Raw genomic sequence first — 26,781 nt, 5'->3', positions numbered from 1 at the left:
AGTCCCACAGATCGGGATTCGAACCCAGACTCTCAAATCGTGAACCTAATGCTCTAACCACTAGTCCACGGAAGCTGCTAACAATACTATCTTAACCAATACCTCGATATAATTGGTTATTGCAATATAATCGATTAAATCAAAAGTATTGCAATTATTCAATAATCGATAGTGTTGCTGGCCACTATCTGTCCCTGGCATTTTAGAAGTTAGGAAGCTCCGGCTTCATTGACTCCACTAAAACGAAGATAATGCTCCCCGAAAATACCGAATACCGATATTGCATACCGGTAGCATACATTTAACCTTTAACATTCGCTATGCCTATTAGAGTTCGGTGGACCGGTAAATACGAAACTGATTGCGTGAAATGTACCGTTCCCGCGAGTCTTGCACGGTTCCGGACGATTTTATGCTAAACTCTAGTCCATTCAATATTCGATGCAATCAGAGTACTGTTTAAATGGGTCGTTTACTAGGTTCAAGATAATTTATGAAATTCTGATTACTAAATAAAAACAGATCTCGTCATCATCATCATCAGCCCATCACCGTCCCCACTGCTGGAGCACGGGCCTTCCCTATGGATGGATAGGGAGAACGGGCCTTAAACCATCACACGGGCCCAGTGCGGATTGATGGGTATTAATGACTGCTAATGCAGCCGGGACCAACGGCTTAACGTGCTTTCCGAAGCACGGAGGAGCTAGAGATGAAAACTTTTTTTTGTGGTCACCCATCCAATGACCGGCAATGACCCAACTTCAATAATCGCAGACCGAGCGCGTTTACCGCTGCGCCACCGAGCTTCTCAAAGACAGATCTAAAAGTAATAATTAATATTAATTTATTTACGAATTTTAATCAGGAAAAGCTTATTAATAAATTCGACATTTTCTCACGTTTTTCTATGACGTCACTGTGCGCTTTTTCATACAAATTCCATAGTAATTTCGTGTTTTGACGTTTAGTAAAATAACTGATTTGACTAGTTGGAAACTAGCCTTATGTAAATTTATTTAATAGTTTATCGTGTACTATAAACAACCTAACCTAACCTTAGGGCTGGTTTTTCCTTCGCTCTGTAAAAAACCAGACCTGTCAAATCTTCAGGTTAGATAAGCGGACCCTGTGAAAAACGGGATAATGCTAGGGGGACTCCCTGACGTTATTTGAAGATTTGTCTGGTCCGGTGTTATCTCTATAACATAAAATTAATTCAAGGGCCCTACCGGCTAAGCCGAAGCCGATTCAGATTGAAGCAAATCGAACATCGATTTGATTCTGTCGTACCGCGTAAGCAGCCAAGATGGCGATCTTCCTGGCTAGTCTTTCGATTTTTAAATTGAATTGTCACAGGCAACGGAGTATTTCAATTATAATAAATCAATAAATCATATAAAAAATAATAATAATCAATAACATATATCTTTATTGTTGTTACTGAAACACCAATAGCTATACTGGACATTAGAAGTATTCGTATAGGATACAGAAGAGCCAGTTATTATTTTATAATTATTCTGTCTTCTATTTTCGTTATAGCAAGCCAATTGCCTATTTTCATACTTGCCTCTCAAAATTATGCATTAAAGATGAGGTGGCTAATAGACGCTGCATTTGCAAACCGCGGGACGAATTCACCGCCCGTAAATACATAATATGTCACAAATTATTCGCTACTTTTCCAAAGTTAAAATAAGCAGCAGTCATTGCAACTCTTAGCGAGTTAGTCAAGTATCTAAATGCATTTAGTGAGGATTTTCTAGTGGTATGGAAACCCTATTATTAAAAAATAAATTGAAATTGTCGAGTCATTTCTACAATGAGGGGAACGTCACTACGCTGATTTTCAGCTGTCCCCAATAAACTATCTGTACTTATAATAAATCTGTAGAGAGGTCAATTCTGTACATTAAATATATTTTCAAAATAACTATCAGGGGGTGATTAGTGATCGATACTGATGCCAAAAATGCAATCAGTAAAATTTTTGTCTGTCTGTCTGTCTGTCTGTATGTTCCTTATAGAAACAAAAACTACTGGACGGATTTTAATGAAACTTAATACAATTATTCTTCATACTCCTGAGCAGGTTATAGTATACTTTTTATCACGCTACAATCAATAGGAGCAGAGTAGTGAAGGGAAATTTTGGGAAAACGGGAGAAGTTACTCCATTTTTTAAGCTTCCGTCGCGTGAGCAGCCTTAATGGTTAAAGTTACATAGAAATCATGTACTTATGACGGAAATATCTAAATATATAAAAGGAGAAACTGACTGACTGACTGAATGACTGACATATCAACGCACAGCCTAAACGGCTAAACGTAGGCACTTGAAATTAGGAAGGGACGTAGTTTAGGTACCGTAGAGGTGCACTAAGAAAGGAATTCCTGAAATTCCCACGGGAACAGGAATTAGCGGGAAAACCCTTTTGTATAAAAATTCTTAACCGCTTAAGTTAGACGCTTGAAATTTGGCATGCAGGTACCATAGTTAACTTAAAGCTTAGTTGCAACTGGATATTGCAAAATTCCCACGGGAACGGGAGTTAGCGGGAAAAAACATTTGTATGATAAAATCTAAACCGCGTAAGATAGATGTTTTCAATCTTGCATGCATGCTACGAATAAAAGCATGCATGCATATCTTAGTAAATATAAATTTTAGTTATGGCTGTATTTTGAAAAATGGGAATTGGCGGGTAAAAAAAATTGTATGAAAAAATCTAAACTGCATAAGTTAGATGCTTGAAATTTGACATGCATATCATATTATATACCTTAGTGAATGCAAAGTTAAAAATTTCCCTGGGAACGGGAAGCGAGTTAGAGGCTTGAAGTTTATAGCTCGCGGCAGTGGCAACCAAGAAACGTCGCGCCCGCGCGGCGTTTGTGGGGCGGCGACAGCGGTGGCGAGGCGCGGAGGGGGGGGCAGATACCCGAGTGAGCAACCGGAACGCGGCAGACGCGTGAGGGCAGACGTCGTTGATGGTCGTGTCAAAGATTGAATTTTGCGGGCGAACTTTTCATTATTCTTGGATGGTTCAAATCTTTCGTAGGTAGTTTTCTGTTGAATTTTCCAGGCGGACGTTTCACGGCGTATTTCTGTTATAATTTTTAAATTTTGTTTAAATTTTCGAAACTGATCGTATTTTCCTAAAATATCAAACCAAATCATAAACTAATAATCTAGAAATTAATAACAATTCATTATTTAACTGAGCTACTTATACTGTAACCTCATTTAAAAATAATAAAATTAACAATTTTTTAACCTTTCTCCCACACACACAAAGATCTTTCTTTTATAACACGCCACGCGGACGGAGTCGCGGGCAAAAGCTAGTAAATAAAAAGTCTAAACAAAAATCTAATTAAATTTAAAATCAACTTAACTGACGTAAAATCAATATTATGACTAATTCATTAATGTATGTGTGTGTGTGTGTGTGTGTGTGTGTGTATGTGCATGTGTGTGTGTGTGTGTATGTGTGTGTGATAGAGAGAGTATGTGCGTACGTGTGTGCGTGTGTAAATGTGTGAATTATATAATTTTGTGTACATATTTTGCATGCAATTTTATTGAAGCGTATGCCCGGTTTACTCAGCATACCTATAAGAAAATCAATCAATCAATGTGATTGTGTTTGAATTTTGTTGTATGTCATGACTACAGCAAAATTGAAACCAAATATGTATATATAAAACCTAACAGGTAAGAAATGTAAATAATGTTTTATCGCATTATAATGCATTACAGTACGTTGCATTTTAAAATACTTATTATTTATTTTATTTTCTATTATGATTTTAATTTTGGTTTGTTTTCCTTTTTGTGTGGATTATGTTTTGCGTAAAAGTAATGTACTTGTCTGTTTGTGTCTGTGGTGTCCGAAAATAATAAATGTTTCTTTCTTTCTTCCAATCATATAGCCACACACGGTTAAAAAGGCCACATCGAATCAATTCATCTAACTAAGCAATATTGCAATTTGGTAAGTGCGCAATGAAAACCAATGTCAAATAGCAATATTGCTTTAGATGAATTGCTTCGATATGGCTTTTTTAACCCCCCAGTTGTTTATAAAGGAATCGGCTAATAATACTGGCGGTTACATTTGCAAACCGCGGGGAGATTTTGCTGTGTGCAAATATATACATTGCGACTGCCCAGTGTGGAGGTGTAATTACCGAAATTAAACAAGGAAGGGTCAGACCCAGTGGTAATTTGCTCGCGACTGTAATTATTTAGACAAAGGCCAAGTAGAGCATTCATCGGGTAAATTGGAAACAGTGGTGAAAACATAATGGGGAACGGAATTTAAAATTGTATAAAAATCCGTTTTATACAAAGGTGCATTTTCGGTTAGAGTAACTTTTTTGTTCATATGAATACATACATAAACTAACACATATTGGCGCTGGAGTAAGCAGAGCAGAAACTAAGACTAGGACTGAAACTAGGATTCCATTTGCTTCGATCCTGACACACTTATCTAGCTTCCTCCACGTTCATTAATCGTTTAATACACGCACGCCGGTACAGAGTACTCTTTCTCTCACTGAGCCCACTTTATAGAGATCGTCTGGAGGCAGAAGAAACTGCCTCTCACGTCCTGAAATGCGTGGGAGTTTTACCACGACGGGCACGAATCCTACAGCAAACAAGGTCGCTCCGTGAAGACTGTGAAGAAGCTCCAGAAGCTCGGAAGCTCCAGGAGTGCTAGGTTGGCTAGTATAGCCAAGAACTACATAACATTACAAGACACGCATAATGGGCGATCCATATACAGGGTGTTAATGACATCGTAACAAAAACTTTGAGGGATGATTCGGGACATGGTTCTGAGTTAATATCAAGTGGAATTTTCTGTCGAAAAAGTATGGACCTGAAAAAAAAATGAAAAAACAAAAATTTCATGAATTTTTCGACAGGAAATTCCATCTGATATCAACTCATAATCATGGCCTGAATCATCCCCCTCAGAATTCGTTACGGTGTCACTAACACCCATACCTACTTGTATGGCTATCTGTATGTACCTACTTGCACGGGGTTTTAATGACATCGTAACGAATATTGAGAGGGATGATTCAGCTCATTATTCTGAGTTAATATGTAAATTAGTTGATGTGTTATGTATGTAAAAAATTACGCTTCATACACATTTAATTTCACTTAATAAATCATTTTTTGTGAGTTTGAGTTACGTCTGATAAACACGCTTTCTTTGCCTTAGTTCGGTCACAGGTCATATAATACTGTTCCGTACAAGAATGATCAGGCTGTTTTGATACTTTGTATAAAGATGGGCACGATAAATGGTATGGTGACACCATGGTAACAATGCAAAATATGCCATACGTAGCCTGAAATGTCCCTCATTAGAACACTTAACAAAAAAACACAGCAGATCAGAAAAGCCTGATTTCCATAGTATCCATTCGGATTACGTGTACAAAATAAAATATCATTGCCATACAAAATTCATTAGTCGTGTTCGTAGAATACAAATGATCCGTTTAAACGAAAACTGTGCATTCGGGACCCGTTCTAGCTTATAGCAAGAGTTTCATTTCCTTACCGACTGCAAAACGAGCGGTGTTTTGGATAGAATGGGGTAGTTTCCAACTAGTCAAACCAATTACTTTTTACTAAACGTCAGAACACTAAAATTTTAACGGAATAGTTTATGTAGGTTCGAAAAAGCAACCTGTGACGTCATAGATAAACGTGACATATCATTACATTTTTCTTTATTAAAATTCATAAATAAGTTAAATAGAAAAAAGAGAACGTTTATTGTCACCTTTAGATCTGTCTTTATTTATTAGATAACCAGAATTTCATATTTTATCTTTGGTGTTAAAATTGAGTGATAAAGTGAGAAAGACTGTGATAAGGGAGAGATGTGGTATAAAAGATAATAATAATATAGTGACTAAGATAGATAGAGAAAGGAATGTGAAGTTGGTTTGGACACATAGAGTGGATGAAGGATAATAGGATTACGAAAGCAGTATAATTATAAAGCGATGTTTGGTGGTAGAGCTGGCACAGAAAGATATAGAAGGACGTACATTGACCAAATTGGAGATGTTCTTAGAAAAGGTTCAGTAAGATCTACTCTGAACAGGCATGCGTGTATGAAACCATTGATGAATGTGGAGGAAGCAAGTATATCAGGATCGAAGCAAATTGAATTCCATAGTCTCTGCTTACCCCGGGAAATAGGCGAATGTATGTATCCTAATAAACACAGTGTAAAGATATTTTCATAGCCGATCACTCATCTCCAAAGCCAATATTATTGGATGCCTCTAATTGCTCTCAAAATGTTAATAAATTTTAAGTGCGTCCTCGAACAAAGGTTTTAAGCCTTGAACTATTTCCATCAAACTATAGATTAGGGCCGAGGCGATTAGCCATAGATGGCTCCTCTGAGCTTTGGGCGATAACAATTATGGCCACTCACAAGGGTTAATGGAAACGTCAATCCCTGCCCTCGGACTATAGCCAGGTGGAAAGATAAAGGTAACATTTTACATGTACCAAGACACTTGAAATTAAAAGGAACGGTGCGTAATGGAATATTTTTTGCAATTTTTGCACCATCCGTTTTAAAGTAGCACTTACCCGTGACAAACTGAATAAAGTATTTTCTGTTATATTATAGTGCCTTCAACTTCAAATCAGCTACATTCAAGTCTGTAATACCACTTACTCACTGGATATTTTAAATGTATTTAAATGTACCTTTATTACTTATAAAATATAATATGTTTATTTTTCAAGGAAAGTAGTATAGACTGCCTGCTGATAAAGAAACGTATATATGGCATATTTAGCATTGTTACCATGGTGTTACCATACCATTTATCGTGCCCATCTTTATACAAAGTATCAAAATTTACTGAACTTCGAAAGAGAAAGAACTTCAAAATTCATTGGTTTAGGCCCATGCTAGATTCAACCCTGCGCCATAATAGTAAGAGTGTAACGTTCTTTCGACTGGTCTTCCACGACTCCTAGTAGGGTATAATTATCATCATCATTAATTTAAGAGCGACGCTCTTGTCGGTGTAGTATTTTCCATTCTTGTCTATCAAAGGCCAATTCTTTGACTTCCTTATAAGACACGACATTCGCCTTCTCTTTAATTAATGCCACAAACAAAAACGAACGAACGTTTTTATTATAAACAGTCCCTCCACAATAAAGGGGATACGAATATAAATCGGGATTAGATTTCAAATAGTAAATTATTTACGAAATTAACAAACCTTTTATTATCTGTCTCACCTATTTCTGAATGTGAATTGTGAATAGGTCAAACCAATCGATAACGTAATGCTTAGAAATAACATATTCTGTTCTGGTAAAGCGTTCATAGCGGCTACATTTGGGAATTTCATATCTGAATATAATTAACGGAGAACATTTCAAAGAGCGATTGGTTTTGTATATCTGGCTACGAGAGGTCCAGGGTTCGATGCCCAGTAGAACTAATGTTTGTTTAAAAAGCTGATGTTTGTTTAAGATCTGTGTTTAGATTTTCATGTTTGCGAGTGTGTTGACTTTTGATTTTCAAAGTAATAAAGGCAAGCCAGGGATCCTGGATTCTGGTTACCAGGTACGTAGTAAATAATCCTGATGACCCGATAACAAACACTCCAAGACCCCGATACGAACCATGCCGGCGTTCGACCACGCCTTTTACATTTCCTTCATTCAGCGCCTATCACTATTCGCATTCAGTGATTCCGTTACTCCTATTCCAGCCGAGAAATATCGTAACAAAAAAGGATACACAACGTAAGTGTGCGACTACATTCCCAATCGGGGTAATCAGACGTACGTCCACCGCAAGATGAATTGAATTTCCACATTTCGCCGAGCTTTCTGTTAGACCAAAGTTAGAGGTCGTGAACACTAGCGGCGGCCCTAGGGCGGTGCGAACAGTGCGGTCGCACCGGGTGTCGTTTTTTTTTTTTTTTTTGGGGGGGGAATGCAAAAATCAGCCAAGACGAGACCACTCTGGCTGGCAACCCCGAATCTACAGGGGAGTAACTGGATTGAGTACACCAACAACAAAGATTTAATTAGGTATATTTCTGTGGCCGTAAACTAATCGAAATAATCTTTATTTGATGGGCTCCACTTTGTGGTCACGCACCACCTACATATTTTGCTAGAACCGCCACTGGTGAACACTATTGCCGTCTATAGTGATCGAGCTAACTGTGTTACTAAAAAATACAGCTTTTTATACAGGTTTTTAAGAAAAAATATAAATTCTCAATTTAAAATCCCATAGGTGCACATTAGTGAGTAAGAAGCTGACTTGGCCGTCGTTAATGAGGGTTATAAAACGAAGAAAATGGAGAAAAGACGGAACGCTAGGAAATAAGACGAGGAAATAGCTCGGTAATTATTGAGCACAGGGGCGGTGACAACCCTAATTGCATTAATACGAACACATACAGGCCAACGCGACATCCAAAATCATTGGTGTACGATTATATTGTTGATAGTGATAAAGTGTGACAGTGACAGTGATAAAAATGTATGGGATTCACATGACAAAGAGTGACAAAAAGTGACATAAGGTGACATGTCTTTCAGGGGTAGTTTCCGCTTCCAAGCTACTAAGTGCTGGAACGACCTTCCACCACCAATCAGGAACCGGAGCTCTAAGGTTACATTCAAAAAGTATTTAAAGAATCACCTACTAGAAATACAGAGGTTAGATATACCAGCGATGTACTTGGGATAGCGGTTGCTGCCTCTTTAGATCACATCTGGGTGCTCCTGGATGTCCGTTTTCGTTTCGTTTTGTTATTATGATTATGAAATTTTATATGTATATTATTACGTTTATTTAATTATCGCACTCACATCACATGCACCATAGCTACACACTGCTTTCACTACTCACTTATAGATCCTTCTTTTAGTGTAATATTTCTTTCTTTTATTGTTTTGTTTCTGCTTTCTATGTGTAACACTGTCGTTTTTTTTTTTGTTTTGTACTCTTTATTTATTTTTTAAAATTTATTGTGCGGGTACTCGCGTTTCACCGATCGGCGTGGGTTGAAAATCAGTGTTGCCCTCTGGGTAAATTTTTCACTGAACCCTGGCCTTTTTTGGTGAACTGCGGCACCCATATACCTTTATGTTTTCCAACTACTTAAATATTAATGTTAATGTGTGTATATTTTAATGTTGTAAATGTATATGTGTGTCGTAGATTTTACCTAAATAAACTTTTTTATTATTATTATTATTTTACATGTCAATCCCATATATTTTCATCACTGCCACTGATGATTCTCAGAATCTTTTGCAATAGTTAACTAATAAGGCTAAGCCTAAGACCTACCTACTAAAGGACCTACCCAGGCGAAGCCGGTTTGAGTCCTTAGTCAGGTGGGTATATTAGAAAAATTCACGCTGAAGAAGGCACGGCTCATGGGCAGATCACTTTATATTATATACATCGTAAACAGCAACACTCACCCTCATATTTATGAGACCAGAGGGGCACATCGATTTGTCTGCTGGAGTGTCAAGACTTGACGAAGCCTGGCAGGACAAGCTGAAGCAGAAAAGGCTTCGCATTCACACCACATTTCTCCCAGACTCACGTTTTAATTGTGTCTTCTTCTATCGTGTGGGTTGTGAGGTGAATTACCAACCCCATCAACCCTGGTGTCAGGGTTATTATTGAGCCGCCAAAGGACATGGCTCGTGTAACGACTACTTACTTACATCAGTAAGTAGTAAGCACGGATTATATTACTTTTTGGACAATCAGGTGATCAGCCTGTAATGTCCTAACCAATCTAGGGAACACAAAGTGATTTTTGTGATATGTCCCCACCGGAATTCGCACCCGGGACCTCCGGATCGTGAGCCTAACGCTCAACCACTGGACCACGGAGGCCGTTTATTTGTGTGAAATGCGGCAAGATGCCACCGTGCTGCTATCGGCTTGATAAGTCACAAGACATCCTGCAGCGAAACGTGACAGCTATACAACCACTGTTACCATCATCTGCCAAGATCTTATGGCCAATGATGATGATGAAACAACAACCAAAGCAACCGAAAACTTTTCTTCGTGTTTATTCAAAACTAAATATTACGACAAATACTTTCAAAAGGTCCTCAGCAAAGCCTCTCAAAACCCAGCTATTTTTCAATTACAAACCGGCTCAATCTCAGACGAGGGTCATAAGGTAGTGTTGTCGAGCGATAGTCCAGTATCGATGATTTGTCGATAAACTACCAAAAGTTAAATATGATCACACCTGGACGTTTCATGCAAAACAAGTCAATTTACATAGACTTCTGAATCTTCCCCTATTTTCGTTACGGTGTTACTAACACCCATACGTACCCGTAGTACGTACGTACAGGGGGGTTAAAATGGCCATCATCATCATCATCAGCCCATTAACGTCCCCACTGCTGGGGCACGGGCCTTCCCTATGGATGGATAGGGAGATCGGGCCTTAAACCATCACGCGGGCCCAATGCGGATTGATGGTTATTAACGACTGCTAATGCAGCCGGGACCAACGGCTTAACGTGCCTTCCGAAGCACGAAGGAGATGAAAACTTTGAGCCACGACGCTGGTATTCTGCGAACCCTTCCGAGTTAGGCCATTATACTATATCGAAGCAATTCATCTAAAAAACAATATTGCAAATTGACATTTGCGCAGATAAAAGTAAGTGCGCAATGCAAACAAAATGTCAAATAGCAATATTGCTTTCTTAGATGAACTGCTTCGATGTGACCATTTTAACCCCCCTGTACGTACTTGTACATGGTGTGTGTGACATGGTAACGAATAATTGAGGGGGATGATTTAGCTCATGATGTTGAGTTAATGTCAAGTGGATTTGTTTTGTAGTACAGTAAAATTCCGTACTTACATTTTTTTAATTTAGTGTCCAGCCTCCGTGGTCTAGTGGTCAGAGCGTTAGGCTCACGATCTGGAAGTCCGGGTTCGATCTTCTATGGGGACATTGTCGAAATAACTTTGTGGGACTGTCCTTTGTTTGGTAAGGACTTTACAGGCTTGAATCACCTGATTTTCTGAAAAAATAAAATGACTCCGTGCTTCGGAGGGCACGTTAAGCCGTTGGTCCCGGCTATTAGCCGTAAAAACACCTCCACCAACCCGCATTGGAGCAGCGTGGTGGAGTATGCTCCATACTCCCTCCGGTTGATTGAGGGGAGGCCTATGCCCAGCAGTGGGACGTATATAGGCTATTTATGTATGTATGTAGTGTCCACGGTCCGTCCTTAAAAACTAGTGTCTACTCTTATACAGTGTTAAACCGTTTGTGTATTTGATATTGTAGACTTTTTAAAGTAAAATTTACTTATACTTATTTGACTCCTTTTTCGGATTGTACCATATTTTTTTTGTGTTTTATATTTACGCAATAAAGAGTTATATCGATAATCGAATTATCTATAATTCGCCAGCACTAGTTCTCAGGACGATTTGAACCCACCTCACGTATCATCGAGCTCTGCCTCCCCTTTCATTTCCTTCGCGCCTAGTAATGAAAGGGCTGGCCAGGTAGGAGAGGGATTATACAATTATACCCTGATAGCTCTGAGGTAATTGCTGTTCAATTGTTTTTGGATATAGACGGGAATTTTATGGGATTATCTTGAGGAATGTTGTTGGTAAGTAAGTTTAAAACTGTACTTCTAACTAAGCTTCTTTTTCTTTGCGAGTCGATTCTAAATAAGCTTGTCTGATGTAATGGGATTTAAGGTAAACGATAAAATACATAATATTTAGTTGTACAGTTTGTATTTCTAGGCATAAAGTAAAAAAAATCTTAAGCCCTGTAAGTTGTCGTCTATTATTTATATAGGTAACCTGTTACCCTAATTCCTTTTATGGATTTCAGTGCTAATTGGGGCTGCTACTTGTATTATTACTTTAAATTACTTATGGCTGTGCCATAGGTAAATAGTCTGATGAGATTCTCACACAAAAATAAATTGAATCACGCCCGTAATCCTATATGTGGTGGGCAGCGCCACAAGTATCAAAATCAACTGTCAACCACTGCTATACGAAGTCAAACATCTCACTCAACAACAAATACACTTCTAAGAAACACAAATGTCAACATATACAGACTCCTTTGTCGGTTTACTATAATACGCTTTCCATTCCAAGAACATTTTCATTTCAACCTACTTAGTCTCAAAACAGTGTATCTGAAAAAAAATATTTAAAAAAAGCAAAGAATATAAAAAGTTGCCAGAACAGAACGGTGCAACAATAAACCGTTTTGTTACTTTTCGAGGCAACGACAACGATTTACAAACAGCCATGCAAAGCAATTTCACTTGGCGAAAATTTTAATTTGGCGAATTAGGGAAAAGGAAAAGTTAATTCAGCTGTAGCAATTATATCCACGAAACGAACGGAAGGTGCCGCCCGTGACGGGTGCCGACTGTCACGGGGAGTTTGGCCTGTTTCCATTGTCCGGCTGTTTATAATTCAGGGGTTGTCTCTTCCCACACGTGTGGGTTGTGAGATTAATAACCAAGCTTATCAATTATTGTTACTATTGAGCCGCTAAAGGCTATTGACATGGCTCATGACTTACTTAAGTAAATAGTAGCCGAAACTGCCTGCTCAACGTACCCTCCGAAGCACGGATCGTCATATTTCTGGACCATTGGGTGATCAGAGAAACTAGGGTTCAGCGGGATGCGAATCAGAGACCTTCGGATCGTGAGTCCAACTATCAACCACTAGATCCGGTGATCCGGTGAGCTGAAACCCCTGAGGGCCTCGGTTTCCCTCAGGGTTTTTAACAAAAGACAATATTTGATCATAAGGAAGCCGCAGTCCTGCAGCATGATCGCCAATGCGCGATTTCCGAACCTCTATGCCGTCATCAGATCTAAAGCACAGAAAAAGGACAACGTGTTCGTGTACTACGTATAAAATGGCAACTCTCCGCTCTCCTCCTGCGGCCGAACTAGGATTAAACCCCCCCCCCCACTCCCCCCCTCGGGCTTTCTGTCTCGGACTTTAGTCTTCAATCGTATGGGCGTCAGACGTCACACATATAGATGCGCGTGTACGATAACGTCATTGTGTAGTGTATGTGTAAAACGAGGTTTTTGTATGAAGTGTCCGGGGTGTGCCAAAAGGAGCATCCTATCAAGATACGCTCTATTAATAGTGTCATGCAGTATTTTAACGAATATTTTGGCGACCCGATTTACAAAGCGTGTCTAGGAATGGAGTGCAAATCGTAAATGACTGTGTCATGTTTGACAAAACATTTGTCAATTAGGCATCATCGTCATCACTCTAGTATTACCCCGTTTTCCACAGGGTCCGCTTACCTAACCTGAAGATCCTTCGTTTTTCATTTATTTATTGACAACTTTGTCTGATTTTAATGAAGATATACCTGTCTTGTACAACCACCCAATACCTTACCTTTTTTGTTTTGATTTGACAAATCGACGTCATACATTTTGTTGGTGGCGCGATCGCGGTGTTGCCACTTTGGTGTCCCAGCATCCGACAGAAGTACCGGATTGTTTAATCGAGACTTAAATCTCTTATGACAGTGGAAACACAGCCACCTGGCGTGACTACGAGAACCGTGCCAGAGCCGGGAAGGAACCTTAGACTAGATTGTAATGCCTCATTTTAATGTCTGACTAATTATATCGTTCGCCTTTTGATTGTCTGACAATTGCTGTTTCTGGCTCAAGTCGTGGTTAGTTGAAGCTTCGTTATTATTTTGATGGTCGTTTCGAAAATTGACTAAAGGTGCTACGGGAATTGTTGTCTTATTGGGCTTTGTGTAGTTTTATTTTACGTTGGCTACGTTGGAGGTTTCAAATAGAAGCCTTTAGCCTATTTGTATAGTTTATTGTTTGTGTTCGAAAACAGCACAATCTATGTTATTGTACCTTTTTGCAGACGGAACCTATTATAATTATACTCGCTCCTTGTTCCAGATGGTTAACAGTGTAGTCTACGTCTTATACAGCAACATCGTCACAATTTTCAAAGCTCTTATCCAAAGCTAAAAAAAAAATTCGGTTCCCGCATCCCGTATGTCTGTACCTGTCAACTAATGTTATTATGTTTAAAGCATGTTTCATGGACAACTCCATAACCTGTCGAGACTTTAGGAAGCGATATTAAAATTGAAGAAAGGGAGTCCCGTCTCGGACAAGGAGTTTCGTATAATTGAGATAGAACTTCACTTACAGGTAAATTCGTTAAATATCTTAAACATATTTTGTTTAAAGCTTCTTACTCTTTTTTTTTAGTTATCGACGGCGCTCTTCAACACTTACATGATAATACCAACCAACTAACAATAACACCAACTTTCTCATTGCTCGGTTTATCATGATGGCAGAGGCAAATAGAAAAAATGTTTGTTCCGTAAGGTCGATTACCCGTTCCTTTTTTTTTTTGACGACGTGTAACTTAAAATCAAATTAGATGGTGTGTATTAACTTTTTTTGACCAAACTTATTGGTGATTTGCTGCTTATGGCATTAACTACTTGGCCGGACAACTCGTGAGCGCTCTTACCCGATACAACATTTAAGAACAGGCGTGAGGGTGCCCATCTGGGCGCGAACCTCGCCGCAGGGCGCCGCCGTTTAAGAGGATATTATTTGAAAGAATTAATCGACCCTAGTGGCGATAGCGATAAGCGTCTACCAACAATATAAAAAAAGCAATATTGCAATTTGACATTTGCGCATATAAAAGTCCAACACAGTTCTAACAGCCTCCGTGGTCTAGTGGTTAGAGCATTGCACTCACGATCTGAAGGTCCAGGTTCGATTCTCGATAGGGACATTGTCGAAATAACTTTATGAGACTGTCCTTTGCTTGGTAAGGATATTGCAGGCCTGAATTACCTGATTGTCCGAAAAAGTAAGATGATTTCGTGCTTCGAAGGACACGTTAAGCCGTTGATCCCGGCTATTAGGCGTATAACACCTCTAAAAACCCGCAGTGAAACGGGATGTTGTTGTATGCTCCATACCCCCTCCGATTGATTGAGGGGAGTCCTGTGCCCGGCAGTGGGACGTATATAGGGTGTTTATGTTTATATACAGTAAGTGCGCAATGCCAACAAATGTCAAATAGCAATATTGCTTCCTAGATGAATTGCCTCAATGTTGACGTTTAAACCTCCAGATAAGTCTTACCCGAGTGCGGATACTTACACGATTGTAAACAACCCTTCCATGCACCACTCAAAGTGAATGTAACAATAACACTCCATTGAAGTCCGAACAAACACAGACCGGACACTTCTTGTAGTTATCTCCAATCTACTATCCATTAAAGCCGAAATGAGGAATTGCCCATAGTTCGAGTTTGGGCCAAATTCATGTTTAACTTTCACTAATTGTTTGCCTAGGGGCTGACTTCACTGCCACTATGACTTGACCTCCCAAAACCCCCTTCACACCTCCGGGGCTTCGCACTATTCGACTGAACTGAGCACACGAAAGGTCTAAGTACGCTGGCCGGTCAAACATCGTAATCTCGTGGAAACCCATGTAACATGGCTAACTTTTAATTCGGTTAATATTTAATTTGTTTATTAGTTGTTCAAACACTCGAATGTTGTATTGTTGGTTATACTCGCAATTGTTAAGTGAAAACTAGTTCAGTTTAACAATTCAAAGCAATGAATACGCATGTCGGTTTCATTATTAAATTCTGTAACTAATAACCTTTTTAATCGACTAAAACAGAGCTAAAAGGAACGTTTTAAGTTTGGCAGTCTGTCTATATATTAATATGTATTTAGGGATATGTGTTGTGGATGGATGCAGGGATGTGTGGTGTGACGACCTTAATGCTTTTAAGGGATTGGCCGAAGATCGCGCAAAGTGAAGTGTTTGAGTGAAAAAATCAAGGGGAGGCAGAGGCCCAGTAGTGGAATCGAATCGGGCGGCCTCGGTGGTCCAGTGATTGAGCGTTAGGGTCACGATCCCGATGTCCCGGGTTCGAATCCCGATGGGGACATATCACAAAAATCACTTTGTGATCCCTAGCTTGGTTAGGACATTACAGGCTGATCACCTGATTGTCCGAAATTAAGACGATCCGTGCTTCGGAAGGTACGTTAAGCCGTTGGTCCCGGTTACTACTTATTGATGTAAGTACGTAGTCATGTCAGAGGCCTTTGGCGGCTCAATAGTAACCCTGACACCAGGGTTGATGAGGTTGGTAATCCACCTCACAGCCCACACGATAGACGAAGACGTGGAATCGAATAGGCTAGACAAGATAGGATAGATGGAGGCTCCTAAATTACTTATCCTATTTTAATAAATGACGAAGGTCAAAAATAGAGGTATCAATCATTTTGTTATTAAAGTCCCCGTAATATAGTGATGGTTACCTGTAACGTAGGCTAGGTACTTTGATATATAAATGTGGGATAAGTAAAAGACTGAATGCTGATTTTTAAACGAAGACTGATAGAGAAAAGGTGGATGATTGAGTTGAAATGAACTGAGTCAACGGATTGAGAAGAATGATTTTGAAAAAGAAGAACGCGTTCGGTGAGAGTTGAAGAGAAAGGATGTTTTTTTGCGTTTCGACTATAAAATAGTGTGTTAAACAAACATGAAAAATAAAAAAAAACCTATTCAAAGGTGCATAGTGTTTCATTGACGCCCGAAGATCCCACAAAAAATTATATTATATTCTATTCTATTCATCGTCAGGTCTTGAACAAAAAGAGTTACTAATTAGGAATTACTAGTAAGAGTAAACGGAAAGGAGATAAACATTGAGAGTTATTGAGGACAGAAGAGGCAAAATGATCGAACACTTAGACATTCAGAATTTGCCTTTCAACTGTCTTAAGACAGTAGTTAAACAAAAACTTTACAAAAAAGGTTATTATAAAGTTAGTGATTAACTGTCTGAGAACTGATATTAGGCAGCTAAATTACTCAATTGTATACCAATATTTTATGTTTATTTTTATTTTTTTTAAAGAACGTCTGGGGCCCTGTGCCGCGGTTTTTCTTGCAGCTTCTTTTCCCCGGCTATACAGGTTGTGAGAAGCTGCAGTAGTTTAAGGCGGATGAGACGTTCGTTATGTAAAATTGACGATTCAAAGTGTAACTATGTTACATACTGAATAAAAATATTTTTGAATTTGAATTTATTGAGACACGTCAAATTTATTAAAAACATCAAAGGACGGAAGCTACAAGAGCAAGGGGAAGACCAAGACCTTACATGGAACAGATTAAAGAGAAGGTGAACGTCGTATCTTATAAGGAAGTGATATAATTGGCCTTTGATAGACAAGAATGGAGAAAGTGGCTCTTAAATTAATGATGATAATTAAATAAAATTTTTAACAAAAAAAAACCGACTTCAAACGCAAAACTAAAAAGCAATAAATAAATTTACTTCGCACAAAGTAATTAGTACGTATTTTCAATTAGTTAATTATTTTATAAATCTGAAGCCGGTGCCAAGGAAATGCTACAACGAAGTACCGATTCATATATTTTTCAGTACTGTTTGTAATTTTTTGTTTGACATTGTTTTGTAATTGCTTTGATATAGGTATTAAACAATATTGTGTGTACATAGTAATTTGATATTGTAGTAGGGTTGTTGTAGCATTTACTTGGCACCGACTTCAGAATTATAAAATAATTAACTAATTGAAAATACGTACTAATTACTTTGTGCGAAGTAAATTTATTTATTGCTTTTTAGTTTTGCGTTTGAAGTCGGTTTTTTTTTTGTTAAAAATTTTATTTTATTTTACGATTTTAAGTGATGGTTAGACCGAGCAAGGATGCAGACAGACAGATTTTCTGATTTATATTCATATATAATAATATAATATATTATTAGTAGTGATCACAATTATTATTGATGAACATGTTTACACACACACACTCACACACGCGCTAACGCACAAGAGCACACGCGCACGTACACGCGCACACACACACACACACACACACACACACACACACACACACACACACACGCGCACACACACGCACACACACACACACATGTGTATGTGTACATACACACATGTGGTTGTCAGTGGAAGCTGCTATCATACACACTCACGCATACATATAGATACAGTAGATTTCGCGTGGTTCGCTCGCACACACACACACACACACACACACACACGCGCGCACACACACGCACACACACACACATGTGTATGTGTACATACACACATGTGGTTGTCAGTGGAAGCTGCTATCATACACACTCACGCATACATATAGATACAGTAGATTTCGCGTGGTTCGCTCGCTGCTAAAGCAGCTCGCGTGTCCTGTTTATTCGAAACTGTCCCTCTTCGTATGGCGGCCATCTTGTTTTTCCGCCACTTTGTTCTTTTTCACCGGCGACAGAATTTGACCAAGATTTAAATGGGTGTCGTGGAAACAAACAAAATCCAGGTGCAATAGGTTTGCCAGGCCATAGGGTATCTCCCTGATGCTGACCAGTTTTCGAAGGCCGGGAAGTTTTCCCGAAGCCTAAAGATCGATCCGATCAATATGACTTTACAAACGCACTAGTCGCTCCTACGATTTTTGAAAATTCCCCTCGATTTCTCTGGTCTTCCATCATCAGATCCTGACTTCCTTGACATGGGACCCCCTTGGGTATATCTCCTTTCAAACAAAAAAAGAATTATCAAAATCGGTTCATATACGACGAAGATATGCCCGAACAAACATAAAAAAAAAAAAAAAAAAAAAAATATACGGTCGAATTGAGAACCTCCGCCTTTTTTGAAGTCGGTAAAAATAAGATCATAAAGTAAAATAAAAACAAAAGTACATTTGATTGCAAGGTCTTATTACCAATATAAAATCAACACGGCGAGGCATAGAGCGAATGGTAAACGGGTACCCCTTACCTGATGGCCTGAAGGTTATTTCACTAGGGCAGGAGCAGAGGAACCTAGTAAATACTGTAGTTTTATTACCAATTGTGTGACAGTGGCTTAAGTCATAATATCGTATACTTACTCCGTCCTTGAAAAGTACCACACATATGTATATAAACTCACGTCCTCAACGCCTAAAGGGATGAACAGAGCCACTAATCAGAAGACAACTTGCAGCTACTTATAGAAAGCCCTAATATAGGCATCTTGAATGCTAAAGTGACAGATAATCAATCTATCGCTCATATGGTTCAACATTTTGGTAAACTGTTACTTCGACATATCGAGTAAATAAAATACTCGGTAACACTGATTGTCGCTACCTTACTATGTAACGGTGGCATCCCTAATAAGGGCAAGTAGACATTGCGTGACCCGTCCTCGGATCGATAAATCGTAAATAGGAAGCTAACCTGCTGCATTCTTGGGTATAAAATATTCAGAAAGCAACCCAGGTGGTGTCTCTTACCGTTCACTTACCCTACCTAGTTGTATAGACTGAACGTTGATTCAATAAGTATTCTATAACGATTCTTTGTCCAATATGGCACTTTATAATAATATGTTGTCCATCTTTTGTAGATTTGTTTGGGTTGGAATTTTCTATTTGGTCAAAACTATCTACTAACCGAAGGGGCACTAAAAGTGACAATATAATAAAGTTTCGTTTTACTTAATAAGTTTCTAAATTGCATTATTCTTACATCATAATGTATTATTGTTTTTAATACAGATCATGAAATCGCATAATCCAAACATAATAATAACGTGTGCCTTTTATTAGATTTTAATCAAATTGTTCATTGACATCATAAAGAACAATAATGTTAAAACCTAATAATTCTGATTTCATCAATTATTCGGATCAGTGTATTTAGTTATAAGTATTATAATATAATTTTGTTTCATAACTTAAACAATGAAGTCTTTTGTTCAAACTTTATTTAATTTCAGTTAATTATGAGCTTCTATTTAATATTAAATAAAACAGCTCAGGGAGGCAAGGTCCGTTGTGAAAGACCTCCTTTGAGTTATTAATATCTTCGCTGAAGTCAGAAAGTTTATAAATGTTATATTTAAAAGTCAAATATCCTTTTTGGTGCCTTTTGTAATATCTTGATTTTGTTTACATTTTTTATTGACTAGCTAGCTATAAAAAAGTATTTTAAGCAAACTGTAGAATTTGTAACTTATTTCATTTTAACTTATTTCACAATTTCTTGCGCAATGGTGCGTATTCAGTTTGTCAGCTCATTATATTAGTGTCGTCCTTCACTTAAAACAAGTGCAAGAAAGAGAATTAGCTAGCTTCAGTCCTATCAAATTAAAATAGAATTAAGTCAGAGATCATCTGAATCGGCACCAATATACTTACTGAACGTAACATTTTAAGATACCAGTTATAAGTTAGTTTTAAGACACAGCACCGAATAATCGAGGTTTACTCATATTCATTAATATAATACTAATGTAACGCGATAACTAACTCGTCACATTCGCGTTGTGATCGACATTTGTTGCTAATTTTTTTTTCACGTGACTTATTGTAGATTTGCTGCAGATGGCATTAACTACTTGGCCGGACAAATGGGGAGAGCTGAAGGCTCTCACCCGGTACAACGTTTAAGACAACAGGCCTGAGGGTGCCCAGTTGGGCGCGAACCTCGGCTCAGGGCGTGTCATCTGAGTGGATAATATTTGAAAGAGTTAATCAACCCTAGGGACATTTGTTGCACAATTATTGGGAATATACCTAAACTAGCTTAAGACCGATAATACAAAATAGACGAGGCTTATTCGTTTAATTTACATAATAAAGTGTCGCTATAACCAACACGGCACTTTCGCGTTGCGTTCGACCTCAACACGTCACATATTTGGGACAGAATGACACATTGCGGCAGGTTGAGGTTCTAGGGCGCGTGCCGTGGCGCGTACGATTGTTAAAACTTTCCCCATTCAAAATTTATCGATGCTTAGTTCCTACTAGAGGATTTGCGTTGTTAGCGAGTTTTGGGTCGAAAATGCGTCGGGTGGCCCGTTATACTTTTTGTCAGAATTTTCGTTTGTGCTTACGACATGGGAGTGTAAAAATAATTGTGTATTTTCGTTTACGTTGCGCTAATAAAAGATGTTTAGAAATACAAGCATTTGCTGCATAACATTTCGAAAGCAAGAATATAATAACTCTATATTAACATAACATAAACTGCCTATATACGTCCCACTGCTGGGCACAGGCCTTCCCTCAATCAACCGGAGGGGGTATGGAGCATGCTCCACCACGCTGCTCCACTGCGGGTTGGTGGTGGACTCTATATTGCACACAAAAAACAAATTACATATATAACAATTACATTATATTTTAGACTTCACACACGTAGAATTTACAACAACATTGAAATGCAAAACTTTAAATTACCTACATTGATACCTACGTATAGTGACTTTAAAAATATCTCTCTATTGAATTTGATACTATCATTTTCCTAATGACAGTACCCAGAAAAGTCAGTCAAATGATAATTCAAATAACAACCGAGTTGTCAGCACATATCAATTTTACCGTGCACACATTTTGGCAAATCCGAGAGGTGCACCGCACGATTAACTACGGATTTACGAGTTACAACTATTTTAACACATGTACGCTATTATATAAACAACCTACACAGGCTGTTAGTAACGAAAATATTGAAGCATGATTCTGTGTTGATTTCAAGTGGTATTTCCTGTCGAAAATTTATGAAACATTTAGAGATTTTAACCAATACACGAGGCTCTGTCGAATTTAAGAATCAATACACGAGGTGCACACATACTCATATCACTAGGGAGTACTCCCTTATGTGGTGGGCAGTGCTATAAGTAATCAGAAAATAACTTGATACCATGAGTCCTAAGATGGTTATACCATATGGAGACTGATGACCAGACCATATATTATAATTATCCACTATCTTAGAAAGGAAATAAGGTTTTAGGACATGCCCTGAAAGACCTTTTTTAGTCTAGTCCAGCAATAAATAATAAATTCTTCTTCTTCTACCGTGTGAGTTGAGAGGTGGATTTCCCATACAGCAACCCAGATCACCCATAACCCTCTGGTGTCTGGGTTATTATTGAGCCACCAAAAGCCCCTGACACAGCTCATGTAACGAACGTACGTATTTACATCAGTAAGTGGTAACCGGGACCGACGCCTTAATGTGCGACCACCTTACATGCTCAAAATGTGAAAAAGTGTAGTACTAATTTGTTTTTTTTTTTATGTTACAGACACTCAACTTGTGACGTTGACAGCGAAAAGGTCATCGGAAGAGCCTCAGTTTGAGCGACCTATCGGGAACCACACCTTCCATATCGGAAGAGAGGCCATTCTTGGGTGTTCTGTGGTCAACCTGGGGAAACATAAGGTAAGGATCTCACAATTTTTGTTTAAATTTTGGAGTCTAAAAGTGTTTTTTTGTGATTTTGTCTTCAACGGGAATCAAATCTGGGATCTTCAGACCAAGAAGCCAACGCTCTGAACGGGAATCAAACCTGGGACCTCCAGATCAAGTAGCCAACGCTCCTACCACTAGAACACGGAAGCCACTTGTTTTCATCAATACGTTTCTAATATCTACACACATACACAAAGGCGCAAGTCACAATGACATGATGATGTCCTCCCAGAAGTATCCGTCAACGGCGACACCCTCAACTAGTGTTAGACATGGTCCTGGGCGCGAGCGTGACTAGCAAAACCAAATTTTGTTTTGAAAGTCCTACAACAAAGGCACAATAGAGAGTCCTTACTTGAGTTATAAGTGTTATGGTAGGAGGACTTGGATCTGGCTTTTGGCGTCAAGATCTTCAAGACGGGTTTGATGAAAGTTTTCTAATCCCGATTTGACAACAGATCGCCAGTCCGATCTCTAACTGGCAAGCACCTCCTGCGATTCACTAGACGTTCTAATAGCAGTCTGGTGATCAAAAAATCAACTTAACGCATAAACTGTCCTCTCAGTTTGCGTTTACCTGAGCTCAGTTCAGAGCAAAACACCAAAATGCACCAAATAAAAGCGTGTTCAACTGACTACCTAAGACAATTTCGACGGTAAAGGAACATTGAGTTCGATATTCAAAGTCAGGGCTCAGCAGAATTTCTACAGCATAGTTTCAAGAAGCAGTGTCGAAATTCAAGATCGGTGTAAAGTTTAATAGTTATCAACCAGCTTTCTAGTCTAGCTGCGTAGGAGAAATATCAGGTAAAATATTTAACCACGGGTAAAAGATGGCAATAAGGAGAAAAAATACTATATTATAAGGGTTAATAAATTCTATCCTATAAGTGATGTACACGAGGGTTCCAAACGCATTTTTTACAGCTTCAGTGGTCCTATAGTTGACCGTTGTTGGGGTTACGATTCTGAGGTCTCGGCTTCAGGGTCATTCGGGTGCTGTAGAGCAATAAAGCCGTCAATACTGCAACAGCATGGATCATCTTCTTTCTGACAATAGAGTGATCAGCCTGCAATGTTCTAAATATACTAAGGACCAAAAAGTGATTTTTGTGGTAAGTCCTCATTGGGATTCAAACCCAGGCCCACCGAATCGTGAGCCCAACACCTAACCATTGAACCACAGAGGATGAACTTTTAATTAAAGTTGTACATTGTGTATCTTCATAGTGTTCCGACAAAATATCGTTACAATCCCTTTATGCCTACTCAATTACGAAACTGGCTTCTCGCAAGGAGATTGCAAAGCCCATTATTTCCTCTGACTGCATTTACGATCCATAGTTAATGATGTCACGCATTATAAAGCCACTCTAAGAGCCAATTGAGATTAACGCGCGGTTGTAATTAGAAAACTTACGGCTCCTACGGCGAAATGAAAACTTATGGAGGAGGCTGTTTCCTTAATAAATGTAGTTTCCCGTATGTTCCCGCAGGTATTAAGCATTCTTCGGATTTACTTGCTAGATATTGTGATAAGTTATACACACTCACCATTACCAAACGGCTTTCATCCATATGTAACGAGAAAGCACTTAGTTTCTTCTGTCACATAGTGCAGTCTCCTAAGCATAAAAGTAAGGCAGGTGGAGGGAATGTGCAACGTGGGAAGAGTACCTAAGAGATAGTCCGATGCAGTGGTATGACACTTGGGAGAACATACATTGAGCTGCTTATGCAGCTGAAAAACGCAAATGGAAGGAAATCATTTGTGGTCGTGAACCTCAGTAATGAGGTAACTACGAAGAAAAAGCTACACACTCACTCACAATAAGGGGCGAGCCCATTACATAGACAGCCTATACACGTGCTGCTGCACAGGCCTCCCCTCAATCAACCGGAGAGGATATGGAGCATACTCCACCACTGTGCTCCAATGCGGGTTGGTGGAGGTGTTTTTACGGCAAATAGCCGGGACTCACGGCTTAACGTGCCCTCCGGAGCACGGAATCATCTTACTTTTTCGGACAATTAGGTGATTCAAGCCTGAAAAGTCCTTACCAAACAAAGGACAGTCTCAGAAAGTGATTTCGACAATGTCCCCATCGGAAATCGAACCCGGACCTCCAGATCGTGAGCCTAACGCTCTAACCACTAGACCACGGAGGCGAGCCTATTGCCATTAACAAATTCTAGAAACTACTACCACAATCTACGATCTAAATCTAAATTCAAAATCATAAAGTCGAGTTCAGTGGTTTACACCGTGCCGGGATTTGAACTCGTGATTCTAAGATGTAAATTGGCGTTGGCGTTCTCCGAACAGGGTTAGACGGATTTGTGTCAGTTAACATAACATGGAGTGTCTATTTTATTTTGGAAAATAGAGGGTTCCTCGCTATATTGAAAAACTATTGCTATTTTGCGCGCAAATGGTGCGCCGGTGGCAAGCTTTTGTTCCAACTGTCAAAGTATTTTTAATGATACGACACGCCGCCACTAGATGGCACTATTTTTTATTTTTAAGCTTATGCGGTTAGCGACATCTAGTGATTACATGCGAAATAGTTTATCAATATACTGCAGTATTAGTTAGTATTGGCATTAAATCTAAAATGTACGAAAGGGACCAGAAATAGTGAAACCGATCTTAATAATATATTATTTCTTCAAACATAACATTCCTCGAATATTCCGAGAGTGACTGAATCCCAGTTTCTGGAGCGAGTCTGCGAGTGAACGTAACATCTAAGTTAATGGTGTAACACACCCCCCTTACATAAACAACTATCCTGGTCACGGCACCAAATTGTAAAACTCCCCCCTTACAACTATCCTATCCTGGTCACGGCACCAAATTGTAACACTCCCCCCCTCCTTACATAGCAACTATCCTGGTCACGGCACCAAATGTAACACTCCCCCCCTTCCATACCCCTATACAACTATCCTGGTCACGGCACCAAATGTAACACTCCCCCCCTTCCATACCCCTATACAACTCGTTTAAACACCTGCCTAAATCTATACATCCCTACAATCATCTACTTTGACCGATAAGTACGTATAAATATACCTGTAAGGAAAATTCACACAGCACAGAAATCATATAAACAGACATATTCAAACGACTATGATAAAGCATAATATAATCCACCTGAAATAAAAGTACACAGACACGAACAGATAAAAATATATCAAATCAAGAAATCCTTAAAATATAACATGCAACTGTAAAACGAATTCGTAAAATAATCAAAGTAGATTTTAATTGGCCAATTAATAATAATGTGATCATCTAGTATATTATGGTTAGGACTCTACGTTGTGTTTTTGTAATAACTCAGATTCTTTGAATGAAGGTATGTTGAGATCAGGATGAACGTACGAAAGGAGACGTTAAGAATGCCATACATATTATACATGTCATAAATAAATATAATACAATATAAAACAATATACAGTATAATAAATAAAATTGAATAAATACTTAAATATTAATATATATAAAGTAATTTTAAATATTATAGTTTTGTTGCAAGTCGATAAAGAGACTAAATTAAATTAGATTAATATGAGAATTTAGAGGAGTACTAGAATGGTATTTGTATTTGGTACAATGAGAGACATAAGTAATAAACTTGAATACGATATAGATTGAAATATTGAAGTTTTGTCAATTGAGATTAAATTGAGAGTGCTATAATAGTATCTAATATAAAAATAAATAATTATAAATATAGATAGGTTAAGTTAAATAAGGATTTATTTGTTTAGGAATTAGGTTTTATTATTGTGAAAGATCTAGGAACACAGGAAAAGGATTAGAATCCCATACCAACAATGTAATGGTATAGGGTGCCTTTTCGAGCCCCGACCACGCTCTTCGGCGAATGAGGCCCTACCCTGATTTAGGCCCCTCTCCGAAAGGGATATATTTTGTAATGGTGAGCCATTCGGCCTTGTTGTAGAGATGAACTATCTCTGAAGTATAAAATAAAGTGTAAGGATTTGGGATGAGCAGCACTCAGCACCAATCAGCTTCATAGCTTACTTTATTCAATTAGTATCATCAAATTTGATGAATGGTCAATCTCATATGCAAAACATGCAATATAATATTCTTAGCTTTGGTAAACAATATCAGCATTTCATCAAATGTCGGTCTACACCCAAGGACACGTTAACTTGTGGTGCGATAAATGTCGTGACTATGTCCAGTATTGATATTATTATAAATGAGTAAGAGCATTAAAACAAGTAATATAACAGATAATATTCGATGATAGTAACATAGACAGGCTTTCGTTAGTCCGTCAC

The 26,781-nt window shown here is 38.6% G+C and overlaps 1 protein-coding gene across 2 annotated transcripts in view; it reads left to right on the top strand.

Moving 5' to 3' along the window:
* LOC126370576 (limbic system-associated membrane protein-like) overlaps positions 1-26,781 on the top strand; it is a 189,368-nt gene that overhangs the window by 97,910 nt on the left and 64,677 nt on the right. For both annotated transcript variants that reach the window (XM_050015522.1, XM_050015523.1), the window contains exon 3: positions 22,295-22,431. In XM_050015522.1, coding sequence (XP_049871479.1) covers positions 22,295-22,431 — 137 coding nt within the window. The remainder of the gene's footprint in view (positions 1-22,294; positions 22,432-26,781) is intronic.

The sequence above is a fragment of the Pectinophora gossypiella genome, chromosome 11 (assembly GCF_024362695.1).
Source record: "Pectinophora gossypiella chromosome 11, ilPecGoss1.1, whole genome shotgun sequence".
Taxonomy (NCBI): Eukaryota; Metazoa; Arthropoda; class Insecta; order Lepidoptera; family Gelechiidae; genus Pectinophora; species Pectinophora gossypiella.
Note: the sequence above shows the minus strand (reverse complement) of the source record. Positions and strands in the feature narration are given on the sequence as shown.